The 25,320-nt window shown below is 35.6% G+C and overlaps 1 protein-coding gene and 1 long non-coding RNA gene across 3 annotated transcripts in view; one reads left to right on the forward strand and one right to left on the reverse strand.

The window, feature by feature from the left end:
* Positions 1-25,320, reverse strand: part of LOC309640502 — an 875,392-nt gene that overhangs the window by 669,570 nt on the left and 180,502 nt on the right. The gene's annotated exons all lie outside the window — the stretch shown is intronic.
* The window catches only part of ABCD2 (ATP binding cassette subfamily D member 2), a 101,439-nt gene continuing 79,295 nt past the window's right edge, over positions 3,177-25,320 (forward strand). For both annotated transcript variants that reach the window (XM_082419248.1, XM_082419249.1), the window contains exons 1-2: positions 3,177-11,935; positions 13,442-13,622. In XM_082419248.1, the coding sequence (XP_082275374.1) occupies positions 11,000-11,935; positions 13,442-13,622 (1,117 nt within the window). In that variant the 5' untranslated portion in view covers positions 3,177-10,999. The remainder of the gene's footprint in view (positions 11,936-13,441; positions 13,623-25,320) is intronic.

Here is a 25,320-nt window from a genome sequence, read left to right on the forward strand (position 1 = left end):
ATTCACTAAAACCTTCAAAAGTTGGTTTTTTCCCTCCATTTAGGGACTACTTTGAATAAAAATTTCCAACTGTTTTTGAAAAAAATGTCATCAAAATTTAGAGGACTTGCTTATAAAAATGTTCAATAACAATGTAGGACAAACAGACTGATTTATAAAGTAATTCTTAAAGGACTCAAATGTTCATGAAATTCAATTAAGGAAAGGCAGCAAAGAGAGAAAGCTTTTAATGATATGCCGAAGTATTCTTTTTGTATTCAACATTAGTATTGTCTCAAAAACACTGTAATTCAGTTACATTAACTGTGCATATATAAAATTGTTTGAAACTGTGACAACTGCAGCTTCTGTTTGGTAAAATATAAAGCCTCTTTGGATGCAACTATGAAATATATGTAAACCACAACCAATTCCAGGTATATCTTGGCTACATAGGTACATAATTTAGTAAGAACCCTGTTTTACCCATGATGCTATGACACATCAAATTTGTATTCATATTATTATTGCAGAAGTAATTTTATCTTTAATGTTCTTCAATTCCATGTGTCAAATTACTGTCTGCAGCTATAATCGCCTTAAAATAACTACTATATCTGAAAGTAAATCCTGATGCTTTTCAGTAGGTTTGTGGCTTCAGATTTTCATGTGGTCAATGACATAACCATGAGAGATGATAAATGTTGGCACACATCTTGTACACAAGTTACAGATTCACATCAACTTAACTGAAAAACAAAATATCAGAACTTAATTTATCATTAAGTATTTATTTTTCTTTATTTGAGCTCCCTGCTGCCAAAAAGATTACAAAAGCATTACCAAAAAATAGAAAAAAAGAAAATAATTGTTGGCAAAACCACTATAGCAGCAACAGTCCTACTACTCTTTGTATGTTCTATCACAGGACTGAAAGGCCCCAATTTCTTATAGATATTTTACTGACACCTAATCTAAAATTTCCCAACCCCAGCCATGGTGGCTGGACAAATCTCTCCGACCTTAGCATGCAATGGCACAACTAGCTGGTACAACAAGCGGCCAGCAAGGATAGCAGCATTAAATACTTCCCACCCAATGCAGCAAGTTAGTTGCCCCAAGCTGCTCAAGTCCCAGCACACTTAATTTTATCAGCAAGTGCTGATAAAATAAACAGCAAGGTCCTACTGTATAGCACAGGGAACTATATTCAATATCCTATAATAAACCACAATGGAAAAGAATATGAAAAAGAATATGTGTGTGTGTATATATATGTGTGTAACTGAATCATCACTTTGCTGTATACCAGAAACTAACACAACATTGTAAATTAACTATACTTCAATTAAAAATAAAACCAAAACAAAACAAAAAAACTCCAAGACCAAAGCTGAACTGGGCATGCCACCAGGACCACAGGCATAAACCATGACTGTCCCAAGCAACTGAGCTGATGTTCACTGTACATTTAAGTATTATCCCCATTTAACAGATGAAGAAAGAGATGTATAGAGACAGAGGCTAATTTACTGTGAAGACAATTTATTGTAAAGCTTAAGCTTCAGGGCACTTCACCTGAATATGCACGCCCTTTCCAAGCCCTGTACATAATTTTGTAGTCACAATTTTGTATTCTTTTTCCATAAAGAGGGCTCCTTACAACATGGATCTGCCCCTGTACAGAGGTTTAGCAATTAACCCAAATTCACATAGCCCACAGTACCTAAAATGAGTTAGCACTGGTATTGATTTGATTTGGAGAATATACAGTCATATCAGAAAATGAAAATTAGTATTAGTTGTTTTTTACCCCCCCCAAGCAGAATCCTAACTAGTATTCCTATCTTGGAGTCTTTCCCTGCTATATTCCAACCTACACACCACTAATATCACAAATGGTCATAAAATACCACTTTCATTGCATTACTTCTGAATTTGAATGAGTCCTCAATAACAGATCAAATTTCAACTTCTCAGTCTGTCTTTCAACCTGTCAAGCAAATACCACACACATTTAAAAATATTTAAATATATAATCTTATCTCCAATTACTTATGTAATGTTTATTTTCTTCTTTGTCTTTCTCCATCTGAACTTTCTTTCATACTTGTTTCTGATTTGCCAAACCCTATCTAAAACTATCCTATGTTCTACTATTATTCACAGTATTTATTTTTTAAACCACATATTTTGGCCTCTGACCTTAAACATTTTCAAGCTTAATAGCATGTCATATTCCCCCTCCCCCCGATAAACTATAAATCTATCAGAAAGAGACTAAATTTCGGTTATTTTGTACCTCGACCTGGCACAGCACCTGGTGCATAGCATTCAACAAATGTTTTGCACAGGTGAACATTTTAGGCCTACATTTACAAATGCAAACCTCTACCTCACCTAAATTTAAACAAGATTTTAATCTGTGTCTTTCTTATGACACTGGTCACATTCTTCAATCTAAGTTATAAAAAGGCGATCTCATTCTGAATAGCATATTCTGGCCCAAAGACTGGTTACATCTTTACATTCTACTTCTCTCCTCTATCCTACCACCCTCATTTCTGAGGTGGCTATGAATTTGGTGAAACAAGTCACCAATCAATAAATAAGGAAAATAAAAGAGAACCTTTTCCAAATTTTAAAACATCAGTGCTTATACCTGACCTCTCTCAAATTTACACCTTAACCTGACTAGGAAAATACAGGGTCTCAGCAGTGACTTGTAAAAAGTATAAAACAAAAATTAGAGTTCTAGGTCAATGATTCCCAAATAAAAATAATTTTTTTAATTGGTAAGACTGACAAATTACTGATATTTTAATTTTGTCAAGAGAGGACTTAAAGGGGGTGAGGCACTTTAAAATCAAAAAAAGTAAGAGGGGCTTCCCTGGTGGCGCAGTGGTTGGGAATCTGCCTGCTAGTGCGGGGGACACGGGTTCGAGCCCTGGTCTGGGAGGATCCCACATGCCGCGGAGCGGCTGGGCCCGTGAGCCACAGCTGCTGGGCCTGTGCGTCTGGAGCCTGTGCTCCGCGGCGGGAGAGGCCGCGACGGTGGGAGGCCTGCGCACCGCGGTGAGGAGTGGCCCCCGCTTGCCGCGACTGGGGAGGGCCCTCGCGCAGAGGCGAGGACCCAGCATGGCAGTAGATCAATCAATCAATAAATAAATCTTTAAAAAAAAAAAAAAAAAAAGTAAGAGGAATATAATTTTAGAACAGTCCTTAAATTGAAAAACCTGACATTATCACTGATTAGCAAGTTTCAGGGACAGTAGATTGGGAACTGCTATCAGAGATGTATAAATTAGTTTCAGCTTAGATCAAATATCTTTACCCTAAATGAGACTTTGTTTGAAATGAAATGTTATGACATCTTGCAAAGATGTCCACAAACCATAACACTAAAGGCAAACCAAGTTAAGTAATTTAAAAAGGAAAATAAGGGAAGCTTACTTCTTCCCTAGCCCTTTCCCTCACAAAAGGCATTTTATGTATAACTGGTAGAGTCTCTAAACTGAAGAGCAGCAAAAAGTCAAATGCCAAGAAAAACTGTAGAGACCTTTGGAACTATAAAGATGCTCCTATTAGATGATTCTGTAATTAAACTTAACATACATCAGGTTCCATTTAATATACAAGAATACTCTCCTTCAGTTTAATGTATACAATCAAGTTGTTATGACCAAAATGTAAACTTGCTATAGCCTGCTTCATTCATTCCCTTGACAAAAATGTATAGTCCCTTAAGTGTTTTCCTGTCCTTATGCAGACCCCCCCACACACTGTCTGCAAAATAATCCTTTCAAGTTCTTTAATACCTCCCCTCCCAATCCATCTCTTCTAAGAACTCTTCCTAAAGGTTAGGTCTCCAACTTGATCAATTATTTATCTCACATCCTTTTCAACTTTTAAGAACCTGTATTTCACTGCTTCTCTGTGGTGTTTGTTCTGCTATCCTTCAAGGCTTAACATAATTTCCTGTTTCTCAATTCTCTAAATATCCGCAGCCCTTTATTTATCCACAGGCCACTTTTACAATACACGTTTCTATATAGCACTGTGTAGTGGTTAAGCACATTGTTCTCTAATCCTCTGTCACTGATTAGCTAGGTGACCTTGGGTGAGTCATTTAACTTTAATGGTTTCCCCACCAGTAAAATAGGGATAACATCTGTACATACCTCATAGGGTTCTTGTTAAGAGTAAATCAGCTAATAATATACAAAAAGCACTTAGAACAGTGCTTGTTATATATTAAGTGCTATTTATCTAGTATTATAGTCATTTACCTAATTCTAATCTCACCATTCTACCATATATTCTTTTTGTGGGCCAAAATTATATCTTTTCACTTCTGAATCCCCCCATACAGCTTAACAATGTCCTAAACATGTAGGCATGTAAAAACATACTTGTTGAATACTTAATGTTGAATGTTATAAGGGAGTTGTTCTGAGGGGACTCTGTAAATGTTCTCCAGTTATTTCACTTGTCTATATTTTAAGTTCCTAACAGTTCCCAAAATTTTCAACCACAAAACCATCCTAACATCAGAGGGGAAGAAACAAGTACTCCAGGATGGTCTGGGATAAGAATTAAATTTCTATTCTATAGTAGCTCCAATCAGCTGCTAGTGATTACTAAGCATTGTCTGGGATTCTGAGGCCCTTTAGGGTCTCATGATCAGATGCCATGATCAACTAATCTTGCCAACTGTTATAGTAGAAAGTGGAGGTACTCATCTTTTCATTACAAATCTGCAGTTTGACCCTAAGGAGCCCATTCACCCCCCTGCACCCCCACCATACACAAGAAAATTTATTTTAAATTACATATTGTATCTTAAAATTTCACAAGAGTTTTGTATTTTTCTCTATAATGTATCCATGTTAGTTTAAATTTTAAAATATATTTTTCTCTGATCTCCGAGGAGATCTGATGCTCCAAGGAGATGTGTCATGTTTCTTCTGTGGTTTCTTAAGCCCCCTGGTACCTAATACCTCCAGGTACAGCACTACCTCACTTTGAGAAACACAGTCTTTGACTACACGTTTCCTGTGGTTTACTGCTTTTACATCCTCCCAATAGCAACTAAAATATTACTCCCTGAATAACCAGAAGTTTGAGATATATAACAGAATAAGAATAGCACTTTTACATTTTCATGCTTAAAATGTAACACATTAAATGCTTAAGCATTTGTAAAATGACTTCATAACTCATTTAATATTCACATTTTAGAAAATATTATAATCAAATTGTATGAAATTATAATCATATATCAACTAAATCTTGTGAAGCCTGTAAATGAATTTTCACTTTTCTCCAAAGTGGAAGTTTGATGGTAGAACACTAGCCAGGATTAATCAAGATAAATTTCTAAAATAAAATGCTAACATATTCTTCAACAGGATAAATGTGCCTGCTAAAATTATTGGGCACAGTTACAATATTTGGTGAATACAAAAATTGTCTTTCCTCTTACAAATTCGTTAGAATTTAAATGTGTTATATTCTAACCATATACCACTCTCCTCGGTCTACTTGTGAAAAAAAATTGTATTTAATGGCTTAGAGTTTCAATCAAAACAATTTTTTTCATCAAGGAATTTGATCAAATGAAATTATAGGCCCACATGATTTCCATCCTAATGGACTCCAAGGTCAATAGCAATGAATACGTTATATAAAACTAAATTGCCAACCCATTATGTTTTATGTGATTACTCCTAAATACAAAGTACATTGTAAATTCTCTGTAAGTTATTAAAGTAAAAACTATTTATTTTACCTCACTTTAAAACAAACTATATTGGATTTTTATGGTTGATAGTGCCCACCCCCATCAATGTATTTAAGGGCCTCAAGGAATGTCCTCTTCCATAATACTTCGCAAATTCATGCAAAGATTATATATTGACCCAAAAGAAACCCCTCCCAAGAAAGAGGGGCAGGGCGGGAAGAAGGCAGAAAAGGGCTCAGGTGCTCATTAGAGGAGGACGCGGGACACACGGCGAGCAGAGAACCGCATGGAAAGTAGCCCCACCCGTGAAGCCTTTGGAAACACAGCGGGAAGAAGCTGGATTGCTTCTGGTTTAGGAATAGAGACTTGGTGCTAGGATCTCCCATCTTAGATAACGATTGAAAGACGCACTCCTGACAAGTTCTTTCCAGCTAAGTCTGTGCACTCCCCTCCAGGGCTAACGGAAGAGGCGCCATTACGGGAATGAATGTCCAGGGACTCAAATGCTACAGTCTCAGGCTCCAGCAGTACAACTCACCGGGATCCCCCGACCCAATTCATCTCCTCAAAACTTCGGAGCAAGAAGACACCGGGGTCGCGACAGGCTGTTGCTCTGACTTCTTCGTCTTGGGCTGAGCGACAGGTTCTTACGCCTCAAATGGCCCCTTCTCGGCTCCAGAGAGTATGACCCAGCCTCCCGACAGCCTCTGTGGCCTGGGGTAGGCTGCTTCCGGGCCTCCCGACAGCCTTTGCGGTTTCTGCGGAGAACGTATCCTGACAGAGCCGCAAGCGAAGCTCTGGGAAAGCAGTCAGCCCGCCTCAAGGAGGAAGAGCACAGATTTTACAGCTCAGGCAAGGGAAACCTAAGTAAATGAAATATCGGATTGTGGCCACAGGGTTAGTGTTTCAAACCACCTGCACCATAATTTTATTTAGTTCTGTATTGGTTTCAGCCTCTTCTTTCAGGTCAAAGACCAGACTTGGTGGAGACAAAGAGAGGACAACGTTATAGATCTATAATCCTAAAGATAATATTTCCTTTCCCACTTACCACTCTTTCTCCAAATCCTTTAAAATCTTTCACTTGTAGTTTTAATATTCTGTAAACAGTTGTCTATTAGAAACATTGCACTATAGTAATTGATTATTCTGTATATTTTGTTATTTTTTGAGAGAACTTCATCAAAACTTAATTTAGCTGTAAAGGCCCAAAGACTTTAAACTCCTTACTGAAAAAAAACCTCAAAACAAAAATTGGGTTTTGCTGTTCATATCCGTATTATGTTTGTATATCCTTACAAAAATTTATCTTACAAAGTGTTCTATGATATTTTGGTTAGAAACTAGGACTCTCTTATCCCAAACAAATGCACAAAATACTTTTTTTTTCCCAATTGTCATTATTGTTTTCCACATTTTAACCTGGGGAATATCTCATAATTTCAAATATAATACATTTTCTGTTGTCATTAGGAAATAGTACCTAAAATAGGATTATGTCCCAGGATAGATATCTTGTGTAATCATATAAATACTGATTTTTATAACAAAAATTCAGTGAAGTACTAAAAAATTAGACTAGTTATTAGGTAGTTATTTGTAACAGCTGAAATGTTGACCTAAGATCTCATCATCAATGTTATGCCTCACATGAATAAGGCTAGCATGACTGATAGATAATAAGAGTCAAAGACTGAGCTGTTTTAGGGCCAGAGGGCAATTAGGTAACCTCTTGGGTCAGGAAACTGTTCAAGAAAGAAATACAGCAGTGATAAAATATTATTTAGCATTTGTTGAAAAGGAAATCCATCCAAAATTCTTAAACCTTAATTTATCTTTATTACTAAAAATTATTTACTTTCTGGTGATTTACTATCTAAACACACAAGCTTATATTATCTACATGATATATATTTTTATTTACATATCTGTATATGTAGATCTCTTTATTATAAAAAATTACTTACGTTTTATAGTTTATAAATCATATAGTTTTCCTAATATATGTAAATATATGTATATGTTCTCTAACATATATAAAATGTATTTAATCCTACTCTTCCATGGACATTGGTAGTATCCACTTTGACACAGACATTGAGAGTATCTCACTTGAGAACAGAGTAATTTAATAATTATTGCTTATTTTTAATTTTTATTTACTTTCAATATCTTTGTCTAAGATTATTTCTCCCCTCTTAAGAAAATTTTAATACTTCCCCATATAAAAACATGTAAACTTGACAAGTTGAGTGGAAATTAGACTGAACTATGTTTACTATAGTAAGCAGTGATTTTTTTTTTTCCACCTCACTTTTCTCTAGTTTGGAACTCAAATTAACATTATCGTTGCTTTAATTGCATCATGCCAGTATAAAAAAATGAAAGAAGTACTTTGACATTCATAGTTTCTTATTTAAATGGCATATATTTCCAACTGGAATTACCTATCTGGTTTTCTATCATCTCTGCCTTTCCTGAAGGCTTGAGCCTAGTCTCAGATGCTCAAATCAATCCTGACCCTTGGGGGCAGGGTGGGATGAAGGGTGGGAGTGGAATTTAAGTGCTGATAGTTAGGCCTGTACTTTAGTGGCTTAACAACAAGTTAAATCTTATATAGACCTTTTCCCTTGTTCTAGTAACTGGACTTCAACCTTCCTTCTATCACATTTCTGGCAACCAAATTTCTCTTCTTGATCATTTTCTTTATACCGAGTTCCTCAGTCTAACAAGGCTTTCACTCCAGGCTTTAAAAGCTTTTTCCTGTACCCCAGCTTCATTACCAGTTGGTAAACTGACCTGCCTACATATTTAGGCCTGCATATTTAGGTCTCTAATTTTCTTTGCTTCTAGATTTCCCACTGCCCTGCTCCTCCCCTGATCTTGTTGTCCTATGCCAGTGATGCAGGCCACTTCCCTTGACTGCCAGCTGCTTTCTGACCCATGCATCCCTCTGTGTATCATGTTCTGCCAACTGAACATCCTCCTATCACCCCCAGTTAAGTTTATCCTGACCCTCCACATGTCCTATCATAGTCAGGAGATGTGACATAAAGAATTAAAATTTATACATGTAAGGCAGCCTTATTTTGACACATGAGAAGCATGAGACTAGGAACAAAAATTTTTTTGAAAATAACCACTATGACACTATGATCTCTATGTACAGACTTAGAAAGTCTTGATGAAATGATAGATTACTGTGCTAATACGGCCAGCTATCAAAGAATCTTGCATGAATTTGCTACTCATGTATTAGTAAATCTGCTGAATTGAATGCAAACAAATGAAAAGAGATCTGTGATGATTCTTGGAACTCATATAGGTACCTGGAAAAGAAGGAGTTTGGAAAGTTTAAGAATATGGTTACTATTAAAAGTGAGGGTAGTTCTTTATTCACCGTAAACTGAATAATGAAAATCACAACACTGAGGCAAGTTTTATATTCTAGCACAGGGTTTGGCAAACTTCTCCAGAGGCCAGATAATGAATACTTTGGGCTCTATTTCATCTACCCAGTTCTGCCACTGTGGCTTGAAAGCCAAGAAGTAAATAAATGGGTGTGGCTTGAAAGACAATAAGTAAATAAGTGGGTATGGCTGTGTTCCAATAAAACTTCATTTATGGACACAAATAAAAATTTCATATAATTTTCACATGTCACAAAATATTATTCTTCTTTTGATATATTTTCAGCCATATTTTGAATATAAAAACTATTCTTAGCTCATGGGCTATATAAAAATAGGTGGTGGGACAAATGTGGCCCACTGGTTGGGTTGTAATTTGCCAACCTCTCTTCCAGTTTAATGCATATCTTCCCAGGCTTCCAACTGACTAGAAATGTGTGTGTATGTTGTGTATGGGGGAACGGGGGCAGTGGAGAAACAAAAATGTTTTTGCATTTTTGAGAATAACTCATCTTTGCCTAAAAACATGCCTTTTACATTTTTTAAAATATCAAAATTTTGCTTGACTGTTTAGCAGTTAAATTCTCCATTAGGGATGTAGAGAATTTTTTTAAACACTTTTGATTTTTATCAAGTAATCAAAATGGAAATGGGAAGTAGCCAGTAGATTATCTGTAAACCTAAACAAAACAAACAAAGCAAAAGCTTACAAAAGACAAGAAACTCTTGCAAAATGACGTAAGATCCTGAAGAAGCTATTTCTACCATCTAACTCCTGTTTGATTCCCAAATGGTTAACTTTTGATTATAAAGTAACATACCTCCTAGTAACAACTCTAAAGGACACAAGGGGGTGGTAGAAGTGAAACACTGCTCTCATTTATTTAATAGTCACCTTGTAAATAATCACCAATGCATCAGATCTCTATTGCTAAAAATAGCAGTTATGGGGCTGGAAGGTTTTCATTATAAGGACAAGTAAACTTTGGAATGGACGCATAGCAAAGAATTATTTTCTATTATACAGAAGACTTATCTCCTATTTATTTACAAAAAAATAGGCTCAACTTGTCTGATAGGTTCTGGGACTTCATGTGAAATTACAGAGACGGAAAAAAAAATTTAATGGGGGAGGGAGGAGTGCCGAAAAACAGATCCAAGTACTTGATACTTTGTTTTTTTCCAGTGCCCCTCCCATTTGTCACTTTCGTCTCTCTCCCTTTCAGATTCATTCCATACCCTTTTCATTATATGTTGGTCTTCGTGTCCCTCTTCTCTCATCTCCCCAGTTCCTCCTCCCTCATTCGTTTTTTAGCTCTTAGAAATCTCACTTTCTTTTTGCTCTTCCTCTGTGTTATCTACTAAAACCTTAGAGAAGTGATGTATTTTCTGAAACTTCTGTGGGTTTCTAAGTGACGCTGAGCATGCTCAGTCGCTAGGGCAGGTTTTGTCGCCAGCAGCTGCCCTGATTCGACCTCTCCAAAAATAGACATTTAACTCTCTGAACTGTTTAAGGATGTAATTCGTTTTGCTCTCTCTTCATTTTTAAGGTTCAAAGGAAAGCAGCGAGGATTCCAGGGGTCCCGTCGCCCCTACAGCCAATGAGGGGCCTGAGAGGGAGGAGCTTGGGGCTGCTTGGTGCAGCTTGAGCTTCTGAGGGAATCATCCCCAGTAGACGCAGTGGAGTCTGTGCTGTGCTGCATGTCACAGAACAAAATCTTAAAAAATAAAAACAAAAAACAGAAGAGGAGAAACGCTGCAGACTATGGAACGCTGTAGAACTTTCTGAAACATTTGCTTGGGATTCCCGGGGAGCATGATCTTTTAAAACCAATTCTTTCTGAAGCCGGTTTGGGTAACTGGGAAAATGATACATATGCTAAATGCAGCAGCTGATCGAGTGAAATGGACCAGATCGAGGACTGCTAAAAGGGCTGCCTGCGTGGTGGCTGCAGCCTATGCTCTGAAAACCCTCTGTCCCATCATTGGCAAGCGTTTAAAGCAATCTGGCCACTGGAAGAAAAAAGAAGCTTACCCGGCTGCAGAGAACAGAGAAATACTGCATTGCACCGAGGCCACTTGTAAAAAACCTTCGCCTGGAGTGAATGCAGATTTTTTCAAACAGCTACTAGAACTTCGGAAAATTCTCTTCCCAAAACTTGTGACCACTGAGACAGGATGGCTCTGCCTCCACTCAGTAGCTCTAATCTCAAGAACCTTTCTGTCTATCTATGTAGCTGGTTTGGATGGAAAAATCGTGAAAAGCATTGTGGAAAAGAAGCCTCGGACTTTCATCATCAAATTAATCAAGTGGCTTATGATAGCCATCCCTGCCACCTTTGTCAACAGTGCAATAAGGTACCTAGAGGGCAAATTGGCCTTGGCCTTCAGAACTCGCCTAGTCGACCATGCCTATGAAACCTATTTTACAAATCAGACTTATTATAAGGTGATCAATATGGATGGGAGGCTGGCAAACCCTGACCAGTCTCTTACTGAGGATATTATGATGTTCTCTCAGTCTGTGGCTCACTTGTATTCCAATCTGACCAAACCTATTTTAGATGTAATCCTGACTTCCTATACACTCATCAAGACTGCTACATCCAGAGGAGCAAGCCCAATTGGGCCCACCCTTTTAGCAGGCCTTGTGGTATATGCCACTGCTAAAGTGTTAAAAGCCTGCTCTCCCAAATTTGGTAAATTGGTGGCTGAAGAAGCTCATAGGAAAGGCTATTTGCGGTATGTGCACTCCAGAATTATAGCCAATGTTGAAGAAATTGCCTTCTACAGAGGACATAAGGTAAGAAAGAAATTAAGGTGACGGGTGAAATGTGAGACTGTTCAAGCTGCCACTGCAGTGCTAGATACCATCTGTTGTACTGTTGATGGACCCACTTCTTTAGGGTTTTAGATTCTTATGACATTCAAACCTGTATTAAAATATATGCTTCATTACCCTTTTTAATCACAAGCTGTTAAAGAATTATATGTAGAGTGCAAACTTTTCTAAAGTTTCATGAAAATAACATTTTCAGCATTCTAAAAAAGTCTACTTAGTCTCAGTTATCCAAATATGCTCAGAATTATCTCTAAAGCATTTTCTTAAAACTGAAATCCTAAGTAGATGGTCCTAGAACGTTGAAGAAAATATATGTTTGGAAACTAAGTAAACATACTTCCACTGAGATGGAAAATTTAGGATGGCATTGTTTGTTTGTTTGTTTTTCAAGAGAAAAAAATGTGCTTTCGTATGAAAGACAGGTGTGACAATTTTGCATGCCTGGTCCATGATGGAGTTCCTCAGTTCTAAGAAGTGCAGGAGAGTGGCTTACAAATGGCATTTCCATTACTCTTAATGTTCAGTACCATATTTTGACACAAATAAAAAAAGGTAGTGAAATAAAATTTTGTCTAGCTTAGAGGGAAAAGCTAAGATTAGAGATGAAGAGGAAAAAAGGAGTTCCAGAATGTTATTTTTAAATATTAAAGATTTTCAACATTAAACAGGTCCCTTAAATAGTTAACCTGATTACATAAACTTGCAGTACATTAAAGACTTTTTAAGGTGATGCATCTGAAATCGTAATACAAATGACTTGGCAAATGAAATAGTAAGTTATTCTAAAGTTGAAATGGTATTATAATTACGAAGCAGAATTATTTAATTTTGAAACATCATCAATAACAACAAAAAAAGAAATTTTATAGTAGTACCAATCTGAAGAAGAAAATTTAAAGCAAATTTAGGACTTCTATTCCCACTTGAAAATTGGCTTAATATGTTGTAGTAATCATATTTATGTCATTCTTGAATCACTGAGCTCAGTGATATAAATTATAGCATGTGGTAGGCTTTTTGCATTTAAGACAAAACCTAGTAAATTGAGTTAGTTCAAAAGTGGAGTCTAATTACACATATACATGTCATGTGTTTATTTTCAGATATTTTTGCTGTAATCAAAAAGGATAAGGTTCTGTTTATTCATGTCTTACGGAATATCATTTAATTTTAACATCTTATACATATAAATTTGAAAACATAAGTATAAATCACTTGTATATATGTATATTTAACATTATATTTACTGAATATCAGACATTTAAAAAATAATACAGGTGTGATTACAACTAAATAATGACTAATTCTGACATTAATCTGTATTTACTGATTGTTAGAATCACAGATAATAGTATACTAAGTAAAACAAAATAATATGTAATTATCTTTAAAGAAAGTTCTCAAGCATACGTTATTTATTTTTATAGTTCATACTAGGTTAATTCGTATCTCTTTTTCTCTCCATAGGTAGAAATGAAGCAACTCCAGAAAAGTTACAAAGCTTTAGCAAATCAGATGAACCTCATTTTATCCAAACGTTTGTGGTACATCATGATAGAGCAGTTCTTGATGAAGTATGTTTGGAGCAGCAGTGGACTAATTATGGTGGCTCTACCTATTATCACTGCAACTGGCTTTGCAGATGGTGGTAATGGCATTTATGCTTAATATTAAATATATGTTTCTGATTATTTCTCTTTAAGGTGTCACTGCTGGAGTTATGTCAGTGAATTGTGTAGCCATCATTCTATAGTCCTTAATGGTCAGAAACAATGGCAGACTTTGCAACATCCAGTAATAAGACCAGCAGTATGAAAGAAGTGACTCAAAAGACCTTTCCAGTTCTGTGATATTTCAGAAATCTCTGATGTAGTGTTTTTGGGAGTTGATCGTGAGCAATTTTAATTATACTGCCTAATATAGAATGATTCTCTAGTTTACAGTTCAACTCAACACAAATTAATACCTTCAAAAAGAGTATAATAGAAAGTCTCCCCATGTGTTGTAAATTTCAGTTCTGCACATAGCATGCATTTAGTCTATAAATATTCTATAACTAGATCTTCCCTGATTTGTGATTTGAATAGTTGGTTGACTACATTAGACAACTAATAATACTGTTTCAGGGAGAGCTTCATGCCATGGAACAAGGTCTCCTCTACTTGTAGGTAATATAGAAAACCTCCTATTTGGTGGTATTGTGAGGATAGGGGTTGTAAAGTTGCAGGTGTCTAATTCTATCCTATCACTGTCCCAGTGGTTTTTTTTATCAACATTTTTCATCCTTTGGAACAACTAAGAAAGATAAAGACAAGGAGGACAATATTAAAATGTTATGTAATACTTGAGATGGGAGTTTGGGTCTTAATTGGCAGGACAGAAGGGGATTAATTAAAGAAGCAGCATTTTCCTCTCTTTTTCCGAAGTAAAATATTCCCGCTCCTCTTTAAAAACCACTTGGCCAAAATTGGTCTTAGTGTTGAAGGAGCTAGACAAAAACATGGGCTTTGTGATGAGACAGAGCTTTGCTCAACTCTGCTTTCCCTCTTTCTGTCTGTGTCCTTTTAGTCATGTTAATTAAACTGTCTAAACCTCAGTTTCCTCATCTGTAAAATGAGAATCAGAAAGGCTACTTCAGAGTAGGGTGGTGAGGATTTAGTAGAATAATGTATCAAGAGCATGTATCAAGAACATTGACATGGTGACAATTATTGCCTAGAAAACAAAAGGCAACACTAAGAAAAATGTAACAGAATTCACACTATTTTACAGTTACTTTTGGTGTAGAATTAAGTATTAATAGTTATTTGTTTGAAGTCATCCAATAAAAAGGAAAAAATTACCATATGCTTTAATATTTAAAACAGTGCTTTAATGCTTTACCAATTCTCACAAAAACACCTGTCAAATTTGAGTCATTCTTAACCTAAAATTGTTCATTTTGGCAAAGTAGGATTTGTCAATCCCTTGTGGTAAGTGCTATACATATACCAAATGTACTCTGCAACTCAACTGTCTAATAGTGTATTTAGACCACTAGGAAAACTGAATTTTATCTGTTTATTCAATGTTTTCAAAATTCGTTTTAATCATTTTAAAAAGCTTCTATTGAAAAAGGCATTGTTAGTATTTTTAGATTTAATCCTTTCATAATGAAATAAAATAAATTGCTTTTTCAAAAGGGTATTAGAGAAAAAAAAGACAAAAATGTATGGTCTTTAGATTAGTTTTACTAAGAAATTTAACAAAATTGTCAGATATTCATAGTGAATATCTATCCATCAGTTTATGGATATTTTAAAAGTTTCATGTATAATGTATATTAGAAACTACCCCAATGACAAAATTATGGTGTTGTTCTGTTAGTCTTTGGAAGAACTGGTCTTATTAGAAAACCCTGGAGTATTCAACATAGAACAGAGAAAATGCAGCTATTAATGGTGACAAATTAACCCCACAGAGACCAGTAAGAAGTAAACAATGTATGCAAACAATCTAACAATCTTCTGTAGGTGATGTAATAAGATATTTAAAAATAAATCCTACAAATTTTGAAAATACAATAGTAAATTAAAGAAACAGCATTAAAATTTTAGATTGAAATTGTGCTAATAATCACATTGATGCAAGTGAAACAAAATAATTCTTAAAGCTTCTTTTCAAAAGAAAATTTTATAAAAAGAAAAGCAATATAAGAATTTCATAGAAGAATAAAATGAATTCATATGATAATATTAAGAGAGTATGCTTCAATATCTTCTGTAATTTCTAAGGTTACTGTGATGATGATGACATACCACATGAAAACATTAAGTTATCATTTTACTCAGACAAAATAATTGATTTTTTTTTTAGATAATGATATTATCTTTGAGGCTTTAGGTCTTGGAATTAAATACTATCTATCCTAATCTAGTCTTCAATCTTAATTTATACTTACGCCCTGAGTTGTCTCTTACATTAGAGGTAAATTAAGCACATGATAGTACATATTTTAATGCAAAAATAGATGGAAAGAAATGGATGAGTAAGAGAGGGATGGCAAAGAGAAAAGGGAGAAAAAGCAGAAAAGAGGAAAGAAAGAGAAGAGTAAAGGAAGAAACAGGCCACTGTTCAAATCTTGACTCTGCTAGTTAGTAGTTATCCATCCTTAAGAAAGTTACAGAAACTTTATATGCTTCAGTTTTCCTTTCTTAACTATAGGAATATATATTCCTATATATACTATAGGAATGTATATATTTTACAGAATTTTACAGAATTGTTATGAAATTATAAATAATGTATTTAATGTGCCTTGAAACAGTCCATGGCAAATAGTAAGAATTTAGGTGGAAGCAACGGTTAATATTTATTACATTCTTACTATGTGGGCTCTGGTATCAGATTGCCTGGGTTCAAATGCTGGCTCTTTTGCTTACTGGGCTGTGACTTTGGACAAATCATTTAACCTTTTTGTACTTCAGTTTCCCCATTTCCAAGATGGGGGAAATTATAGCAGGGTTGTTATGAAGATTAAGGAAGATCCCACGTGTAGAATTTAGAGCAATGCCTGCATCATAGGAAATGCTCAATAGATGTTTGCTGGCCTGATTATTGTTAAAAGAGCAAGGCATTTGAAAGTGATTAGGAAGTTGGAGGTAAAGATGCAAATAGGAGGAATAGCCTACATAAATTGTTTGAATATTTGTTTGAATATTTATATTCAAGTTCACATTACAAAACTGCATATGGTATCATGTCATTTTCACGTCAGAAGAGGAGCTTACAGGTGATCTAGTCTGGAGCCCCAGGTCTGCCTAAGGTCACACAAATGGTTAGTGGAAGCACTAAGGATAGAAGACATTATGTAATTCCTTGTGCATTGCTTTTTTTCCCTTCACTATGCTGCCTCTATATTAGCTGTATTGGAACTTATTCTATAAGGGACTTAACTTATTTGAGACCAAGTAATCATGGGACCAAATGGTTGAAAAGGGTATTGAAATGGTTAATTTTGTATCATCTCTATTATCTTTATAGAGGACATTACCCCTTTATTTGCTTCATATTAAGAGAAAGACTGAAATTATGTGAAGAAAATAGTTACTTGGGAGCTATAATCTCAGTTGTTTAATGTTATAGGCCACTTTCACTTTTCTTCTCTTTATATCAAGAGCAGTTCTGGGCAAGGCCAGGGAAAGCTACTTATAGGTCTCTCCTGCCAGACCTTATTACAGACACCTAACGAGTAGGGAAGAGAGCACCTAAGCCACTGGCACTGCCAGTGTTGGTAATCTGCTAGTGTGAGGTGGCACATCAGAAGTAGCAACTGAGAGATACTGTTCTTAGGAATAGAACTATATTCTACCCATCACCCTAGTAACATGGGTGATGTTTGTATTCTCAAAATGTACCTGCAACAAGATTAGATCCATAGCTCCTGCTGCATTAGTATGTCTCATATTCCAATGTCAAATTATTCAAATAAAATGTTATATTATAGGTCAGTTTAGATATGATTACTCTCCTGTCGACCAATAACAGTAATTATCAATATATATCAAAGACATACTTTTAGCTGTAAGTAGCTATGCATATATGTAGTTATGATTTTTAAAGTATAACACATATGTGAACAAGACACAATCATTAGTGCACCACTCAACCAATTGTCAGCAAGTTAAGACATATACATAATTACAACTCAGAAGAAATAGAACCTTACCTTCATCCCAGAAGCCTCCATACCCCTTCCCAGTCCTATCCTCATCATTAGCCCCCCACCCCAACTCCACTTACTCCTGCCCTTGCCATGCCACAGCAAAGATAATTATTTTACTGACCATTCATTAATATTTGCTGGTTTTTGAATCTTCTATAAATAGTATCGTATAGTACGCATGAGCATTCTAGTCGCTCCACATCTTTGTCAATGTTTGACGTCAGTCTTTTTCGTTTAGGCATTTTTCATCTTAGGCATATGGTGAGTGTATAGTGGTACTTTACTGTGGTCTTAGTTTTCATTTCTTTGATGGCTAATGAGATTAAGCACTTTTTATTCATTTATTGGCCATTTGGATAGCTGTTCTTATGAAGTGCTGATAATTTTTTTGATTAATTTTAAATTAGCTTATCTTTTTTTCTAATTGATTTGTGAGAGCTGTTATGTATTCTGTAATAAGTCTTTTGTCAGACACACACACACAAAAATCTCAAATATCTTTTCCCACTTGATTCTTCGTTTTTCAGTCTCTTAACAGTGTCCAAGAGAAGTTATCATTTTAATATAGTTCAATTTATCAATCATTTTCTTTGTGGTTAATGGTTTTATGTCCTGTTTAAGAAACATTTGTCTAACCCAAGGTCATAAAGATACTCTCCAATTTTATCTTTTAGAAATTTATTGGTTTTTCATTTCACATTGATAACATCAATCTATTTAGAGTTGATATTTATATATGGTATGAAGTAGAGTAAGGCTATAGTTTTTGCTGAGATTTGTTAAGATGACAAAGGTAACATGTAAATGAAATTAAATAAACTCAGATTATAAAAGCAAAGGATAAAAGTACAAAAGAATAGCCTACTTTTTTTAACTTTTAAAAATTAATAGACTTAAACCTGAGTTATAAAATTCTTTCTCATCTTTTCAGTGAAATAGCAACGGATGTGACTATGTTTCAATACATACTTATTATTAGCAGTGATGAAAACTAGCAGTAAAATGAGCAGATATGTTAACTATTAAATCCTTAAATGTGGAACTTTTGAAAAAATATTTTAAATATTTGGTGAGGAAAATGAAATGTGTTTACCTAGGATACAAAATAGGCGAGTGCTTTAGGTCATGAATTTATATCTCTGACACTAAGGAATCTTGCCTTGTCATAGAAGTTATTTGCTAATGTGTGCATGACAAAATACTCTTGCACTGTTCTCAAACTACCTGCCAAAGAAAAACCAGTAGAATAAGTCAAATGAAGTCTTTCCAGAGCTATTTGTAATTTTGTTACAAATTCATAATTTTAAAAACATGGAGAAAGCCCAGTAGATAATAATCTGCCAAAGCAACATAGAAGTTACCATGCCATACAGAACACCAGTCCATCTGTGCTAGTGTTATTTCTTTTTTTAAATTTTATTTTATTTATTTATTTTTATACAGCAGGTTCTTATTAGTTATCTGTTTTCTACATATTAGTGTATATATGTCAATCCCAATCTCCGAATTCATCCCACCACAACCCCTGGGCTTTCCCACCATGGTGCCCATAAGTTTGTTCTCTACACCTGTGTCTCTATTTCTTCCTTGCAAACCGGTTCGTCTGTACCATTTTTCTAGATTCCACATACATACCTTAATAGACGATATTTGTTTTTCTCTTTTTGACTTGCTTCACTGTGTATGACAGTCTCTAGGTTCATCCATGTCTCTACAAATGACCCATTTTCATTCCTTTTGTGGCTGAGTAACATTCCATTGTATATGTGTACCACATCTTCTTTATTCATTCATCTATCAATGGGCATTTAGGTTGCTTCCATGACCTGGCTATTGTAAAGAGTGCTGCAATGAACACTGGGGTGCATGTGTCTTTTTGAATTATGGTTTTTTCTGGGTATATGCCCAGCAGTGAGATTGCTGGATCGTATGGTAGTTCTAGTTTTAGTTTTTTAAGGAACCTCCATACTGTTCTCCATAGTGGCTGTATCAATTTATGTTCCCACCAACAGTGCAAGCCGGTTCCCTTTTCTCAACACCCACTCCAGCATTTATCGTTTGGATTTTTTGATGATGGCCACTCTAACCAGTGTGAGGTTGATACCTCATTGTAGTTTTGATTTGCATTTCTCTAATAATTAGTGATGTTGAGCAGCTTTTCATGTGCCTCTTGGCCATCTGTATGTCTTCTTTACAGAAATGTCTGTCTAGGTCTTCTGCCCACTTTTTGATTGTGTTGTTTCTCTTTTTAATATTGAGCTGCATGAGCTGTTTATATATTTTGGAGATTAATCCTTTGTCCATTGATTTGTTTGCAAATATATTCTCCCATTCTGAGGATTGTCTTTTTGTCTTGTTTATAGTTTCCTTTTCTTTGCAAAAGCTTTTAAGTTTCAGTAGGTCTCACTTGTTTATTTTTGGGTTTTTTCCATTACTCTACGTGGTGGGTCAAAAAAGATCTTGCTGTGATTTATGTCAAACAGTGTTCTTCCTATGTTTTCCTCTAAGAGTTTTCTACCGTCTGGCTTTACATTTAGGTCTTTAATCCATTTTGACTTTATTTCTGTGTATGGTGTTAGGAAGTGTTCTAGTTTCATTCTTTTACATGTAGCTGTCCAGTTTTCCCAGCACCACTTATTAAAGAGACAATCTTTTCTCCATTGTATATCCTTGCCTCCTTTGTCATAGATTAGTTGACCATATGTGCGTGGGTTTATCTCTGGGCTTTCTATCCTTTTCAATTGATCTATATTTCTGTTTTTGTGCCAGTACCATACTGTCTTGATTACTGTAGCTTTGTAGTATAGTCTGAAGTCAGGGAGCCTGATTCCTCCAGCTCTGTTTTTCTTTCTCAAGATTGCTTTCACTATTGGAGATCTTTTGTGTTTCCATACAAATTGTGAAATTTTTTGTTCTAGTTCTGTGAAAAATGCCACTGGTAATTTGATAGGGATTGCATTGAATCTGTAGGTTGCTTTGGGTACTATAGTCATTTTCACAATATTGAGTCTTCCAGTCCAAGAACATGGTATATCTCTCCATCTGTTTGTGTCATCTTTTTTTTTTTTTTTTAAACTTTGGGTTTATTTATTTATTTATTTTTATGGCTGTGTTGGGTCTTCGTTTCTGTGTGAGGGCTTTCTCTAGTTGCGGCAAGTGGGGGCCATTCTTCATCGCGGTGTGTGGGCCTCTCATTATCGTGGCCTCTCTTGTTGCGGAGCACAGGCTCCAGACGCGCAGGCTCAGTAATTGTGGCTCACGGGCCCAGTTGCTCCACGGCATATGGGATCTTCCCAGACCAGGGCTCGAACCCGTATCCCCTGCATTGGCAGGCAGGTTCTCAACCACTGCGCCACCAGGGAAGCCCCCATCTTTTTTTTTTTAACACCTTTATTAGAGTATAATTGCTTTACAATGGTGTGTTAGTTTCTGCTTTATAACACAGTGAATCAGCTATACATATACATATGTCCCCATATCTCCTCCCTCTTATGTCTACTTCCCACCCTCCCTATCCCACCCCTGTAGGTGGTCACAAAGCACCGAACTGATCTCCCTGTGCTATGCGGCTGCTTCCCACTAGCTATTTTACATTTGGTAGTGTATATATGTCCACTTTGATTTGTTTCATCAGTGTTTTATAGTTTTCTGAGTACAGATCTTTACCTCCTTAGGTAGGTTTATTCCCAGGTATTTTATTCTTTTTGTTGCAATGGTGAATGGGATTGTTTCCTTAATTTCTCTTTCTGATCTTTCATTGTTAGTGTATAAGAATGCAAGAGATTTCTGTGTGTTAATTTTGTATCCTGAAACTTTACCAAATTTATTGATTAGCTCTAGTAGTTTTCTGGTGGCATCTTTAGGATTCTCTCTGTATAGTATCATGTCATCTGCAAAAAGTGACAGTTTTACTTCTTCTTTTCCAATTTGTATTTCTTTTATTTCTTTTTCTTCTCTGATTGCTGTGGCTAGGACTTCCAAAACTATGTTGAATAATAGTGGACATCCTTGTCTTTTTCCAGATCTTAGTGGAAATGCTTTCAGTTTTTCACCATTGAGAATGATGTTTGCTCTGGGTTTGTCATATACGGCCTTTGTTATGTTGAGGTAGGTTCCCTCTCAGCCCACTTTCTGTAGAGTTTTTATCATAAATGGGTGTTGAATTATGTCAAAAGCATTTTCTGCATCTATTGAAATGATCATATGGTGTTTATTCTTCAGTTTGTTAATATGGTGTATCACATTGATTGATTTGTGTATATTTAAGAATCCTTGCATTCCTGGGATAAATCCCACTTGATCATGGTGTATGATCCTTTTAATGTGTTTTTATATTCTGTTTGATAGTATTTTGTTGAGGATATTTGCATCTATATTCATGAGTGATATTGGTCTGTAATTTTCTTTTATTGTAGTGTCTTTGTCTGGTTTTGGTGTCAGGGTGATGGTGGCCTCATAGAGTGAGTTTGGGAGTGTTCCTTCCTCTGCAATTTTTGGAAGAGTTTGAGAAGCATGGGTGTTAGCTCTTCTCTAAATGTTTGATAGAATTCACATTTGAAGCCATCTGGTCCTGGACTTTTGTTTGTTGGAAGATTTGTAATCATAGTTTCAATTTCATTACTTGTGATTGATCTGTTCATATTTTCTTTTCCTTCCTGGTTCAGTCTTGGAAGGTTATACCTTTCTAGGAGTTTGTCCATTTCTTCCAGGTTGTCCATTTTATTGGCATAGAGTTGCTTGTAGTAGTCTCTTAGGATGCTTTGTATTTCTGCAGTGTCCATTGTAACTTCTCCTTTTTCATTTCTAATTTTATTGATTTGAGTCCTCTCCCTCTTTTTCTTGATGAGTCTGGCTAAACATTTATCAAGTGTGTTTATCTTCTCAAAGAACCAGCTTTTAGTTTTATTGATCTTTGCTATTGTTTTCTTTGTTTCTATTTCATTTATTTCTGATCTGATCTTTATGATTTCTTTCCTTCTACTAACTTTGGGTTTTGTTTGTTCTTTCTCTAGTTCCTTAGGTGTAAAGTTAGATTGTTTATTTGAGATTGTTCTTGTTTCCTGAGGTAGTCTTGTATTGCTATAAACTTCCCTCTTAGGACTGCTTTTGCTGCATCCCATAGGTTTTAGATCATTGTATTTCTGTTGTAATTTGTCTCTAGGTAGTTTTTGATTTCCTCTTTGATTTCTTCAGTGATCTCTTTGTCATTTAGTAACATATGGTTTGGCCTCCTTGTGTTTGTGTTTTTTACGTTTTTTTCCCTGTAATTCATTTCTAATCTCATAGCATTGTGGTCAGAAAAGATGCTTGATATTATTTCAAATTTCTTAGATTTACCAAGGCTTGATTTGTGACCCAAAGTGTGATCTATCCTTGAGAATGTTCTGTGTGCACTTGAGAAGAAAGTGTAATCTGCTGTTTTTGGATGGAATGTCCTATAAATATCAATTAAAGCTATCTGGTCTATTGTGTCATTTAAAGCTTCTGTTTCCTTATTTATTTTCATTTTGGATGATCTGTCCTTTGGTGTAAGTAAGGTGTTAAAGTCCCCCACTATTATTGTGTTACTGTTGATTTCCTCTATTATAGTCATTAGCATTTGCCTTATGTATTGAAGTGCTCCTGTTTTGGGTGCATATATATTTATAATTGTTTTATCTTCTTCTTGGATTGATCCCTTGATCATTATGTAGTGTCCTTCCTTGTCTCTTGTAAAACTATTTTAAAGTCTATTTTATCTGATATGAGCATAGGTACTCCAACTTTCTTTTGATTACTATTTGCATGGACTATCTTTTTCCATCCCCTCACTTTCCATCTGTATGTGTCCCTAGGTCTGAAGTCGGTCTCTTGTAGACAGCATATATATGGGTCTTGTTTTTGTATCCATTCAGTGAGCCTGTGTTTTGGTTGGAACTTTAATCCATTCTCATTTAAGGTAATAATCAATATGTATGTTCCTATTACCATTTTCTTAATTATTTTGGGTGTGTTTTTGTAGGTCCTTTCCTTCTCTTGTGTTTTCTGCTTAGAGAAGTTTCTTTAGCATTTGTTGTAGAGCTGGTTTGGTGGTGCTGAATTCTCTTAGCTTTTGCGTGTCTGTAAAGCTTTTGCTTTCTCTGTCAAATCTGAATGAGATCCTTGCCAGGTAGAGTAGTCTTGGTTGTAGGTTCTTCCCTTTCATTACTTTAAATACATCATGCTACTCCCTTCTGGCTTGTAGAGTTTCTGCTGAGAAATCAGCTGTTAACCTTATGGGAGTTCCCTTGTATGTTAGTTGTCATTTTTCCCTTGTAGCTTTTAATAATTTTTCTTTGTCTTTATTTTTTTCAATTTGGTGACTATGTGTTCAGCGTTTTTCTCCTTGGGGTTTTCCTGAGACTGTCTATGCTTCCTGGACTCGGGTGGCTATTTCCTTTTCCATGTTAGAGAAGTTTTCAACTATAATCTCTTCAAATATTTTCTCGGGTCCTTTCTCTCTCTCCTCCTTCTGGTACCCCTATAATGCGACTGTTGTTGCGTTTAATGTTGTCCCAGAGGTCTCTTAGGTTGTCTTCATTTCTTTCCATTCTTTTTTCTTTTTTCTGTTCCATGGCAGTTAATTCCAGCATGCTGTCTTCCAGGTCACTTATCCGTTCTTCTGCCTCAGTTATTCTGCTATTGATTCCTTCTAGTGTATTTTTCATTTCAGTTATTGTACTATTCATCTCTCTTTGTTTGTTCTTTAGTTCTTCTAGGTGTTTGTTCTTTAATTCTTCTAGGTCTTTGTTAAACATTTCTTGTATCTTCTCGATCTTTGCCTCCATTCTTTTCCGAGGTCCTGGATCATCTTCACTGTCATTATTCTGAATTCTTTTTCTGGTAGGTTGCCTATCTCCACTTCATTTAGTTGTTTTTCTGGGGTTTTATCTTGTTCCTTCATCTGGTACATAGTCCTCTGCCTTTTCATTTTGTCTGTCTTTCTGTGAATGTGGTTTTTGTTTCGCAAGCTGCAGTATTGTAGTTCTTCTTGCTTATGATCAGTGTTATTTCTTCTTAACAGAGGCTATCAGTGAAAGCTATTATTCAAACCCCTTTTAACCCAAATTCATAAAATCCCATAATTATTTTAGATCATCAGCCAGATTCTCTGAGCCAAAACTATTTTTAGCACTTTAACTGATACCGCAATCACTATTTTGGTAGCTTGCTGAGAATCCTTTGTTAATTTTTTGTGGCTATCTAAATTTTTCACACATTTAAATGTGTTTAAGAATATCTACATTCTGTTCCCAGCCTATTTAGCCATTCAGGTCTTTCTCTCATCACTTATACTAACACTCAAAGCCTTTCTTTTTTCATTCTTCAAGGAAACAGACTAACTTCAAGGGAACTAAAGATAGTTCTCTGGAGCAGTACTTAACTCTCGAGCTAGGAGGTCCCCATGAACTCATGGTTTTTCTGATACTTGAGTAAAATCAGTGCTTAACACCAACCCATACTGTAACTTGACCAGGTTATTATTCAATTGGCATTGCTTGAAATTTCCCTTCTTTGAGACATTGCTTATGCTGTACTTGTGATCTTTTAAAATTGTATGCAGTCTTCAAGGCCTCACTCTCAGTCTACTCCTCCATGAAGCATTTCTTGTCTCTTGCAGCAA

This window comes from Balaenoptera physalus (genome assembly GCF_965194825.1).
Source record: "Balaenoptera physalus genome assembly, chromosome: 13".
NCBI classification, from domain to species: Eukaryota; Metazoa; Chordata; class Mammalia; order Artiodactyla; family Balaenopteridae; genus Balaenoptera; species Balaenoptera physalus.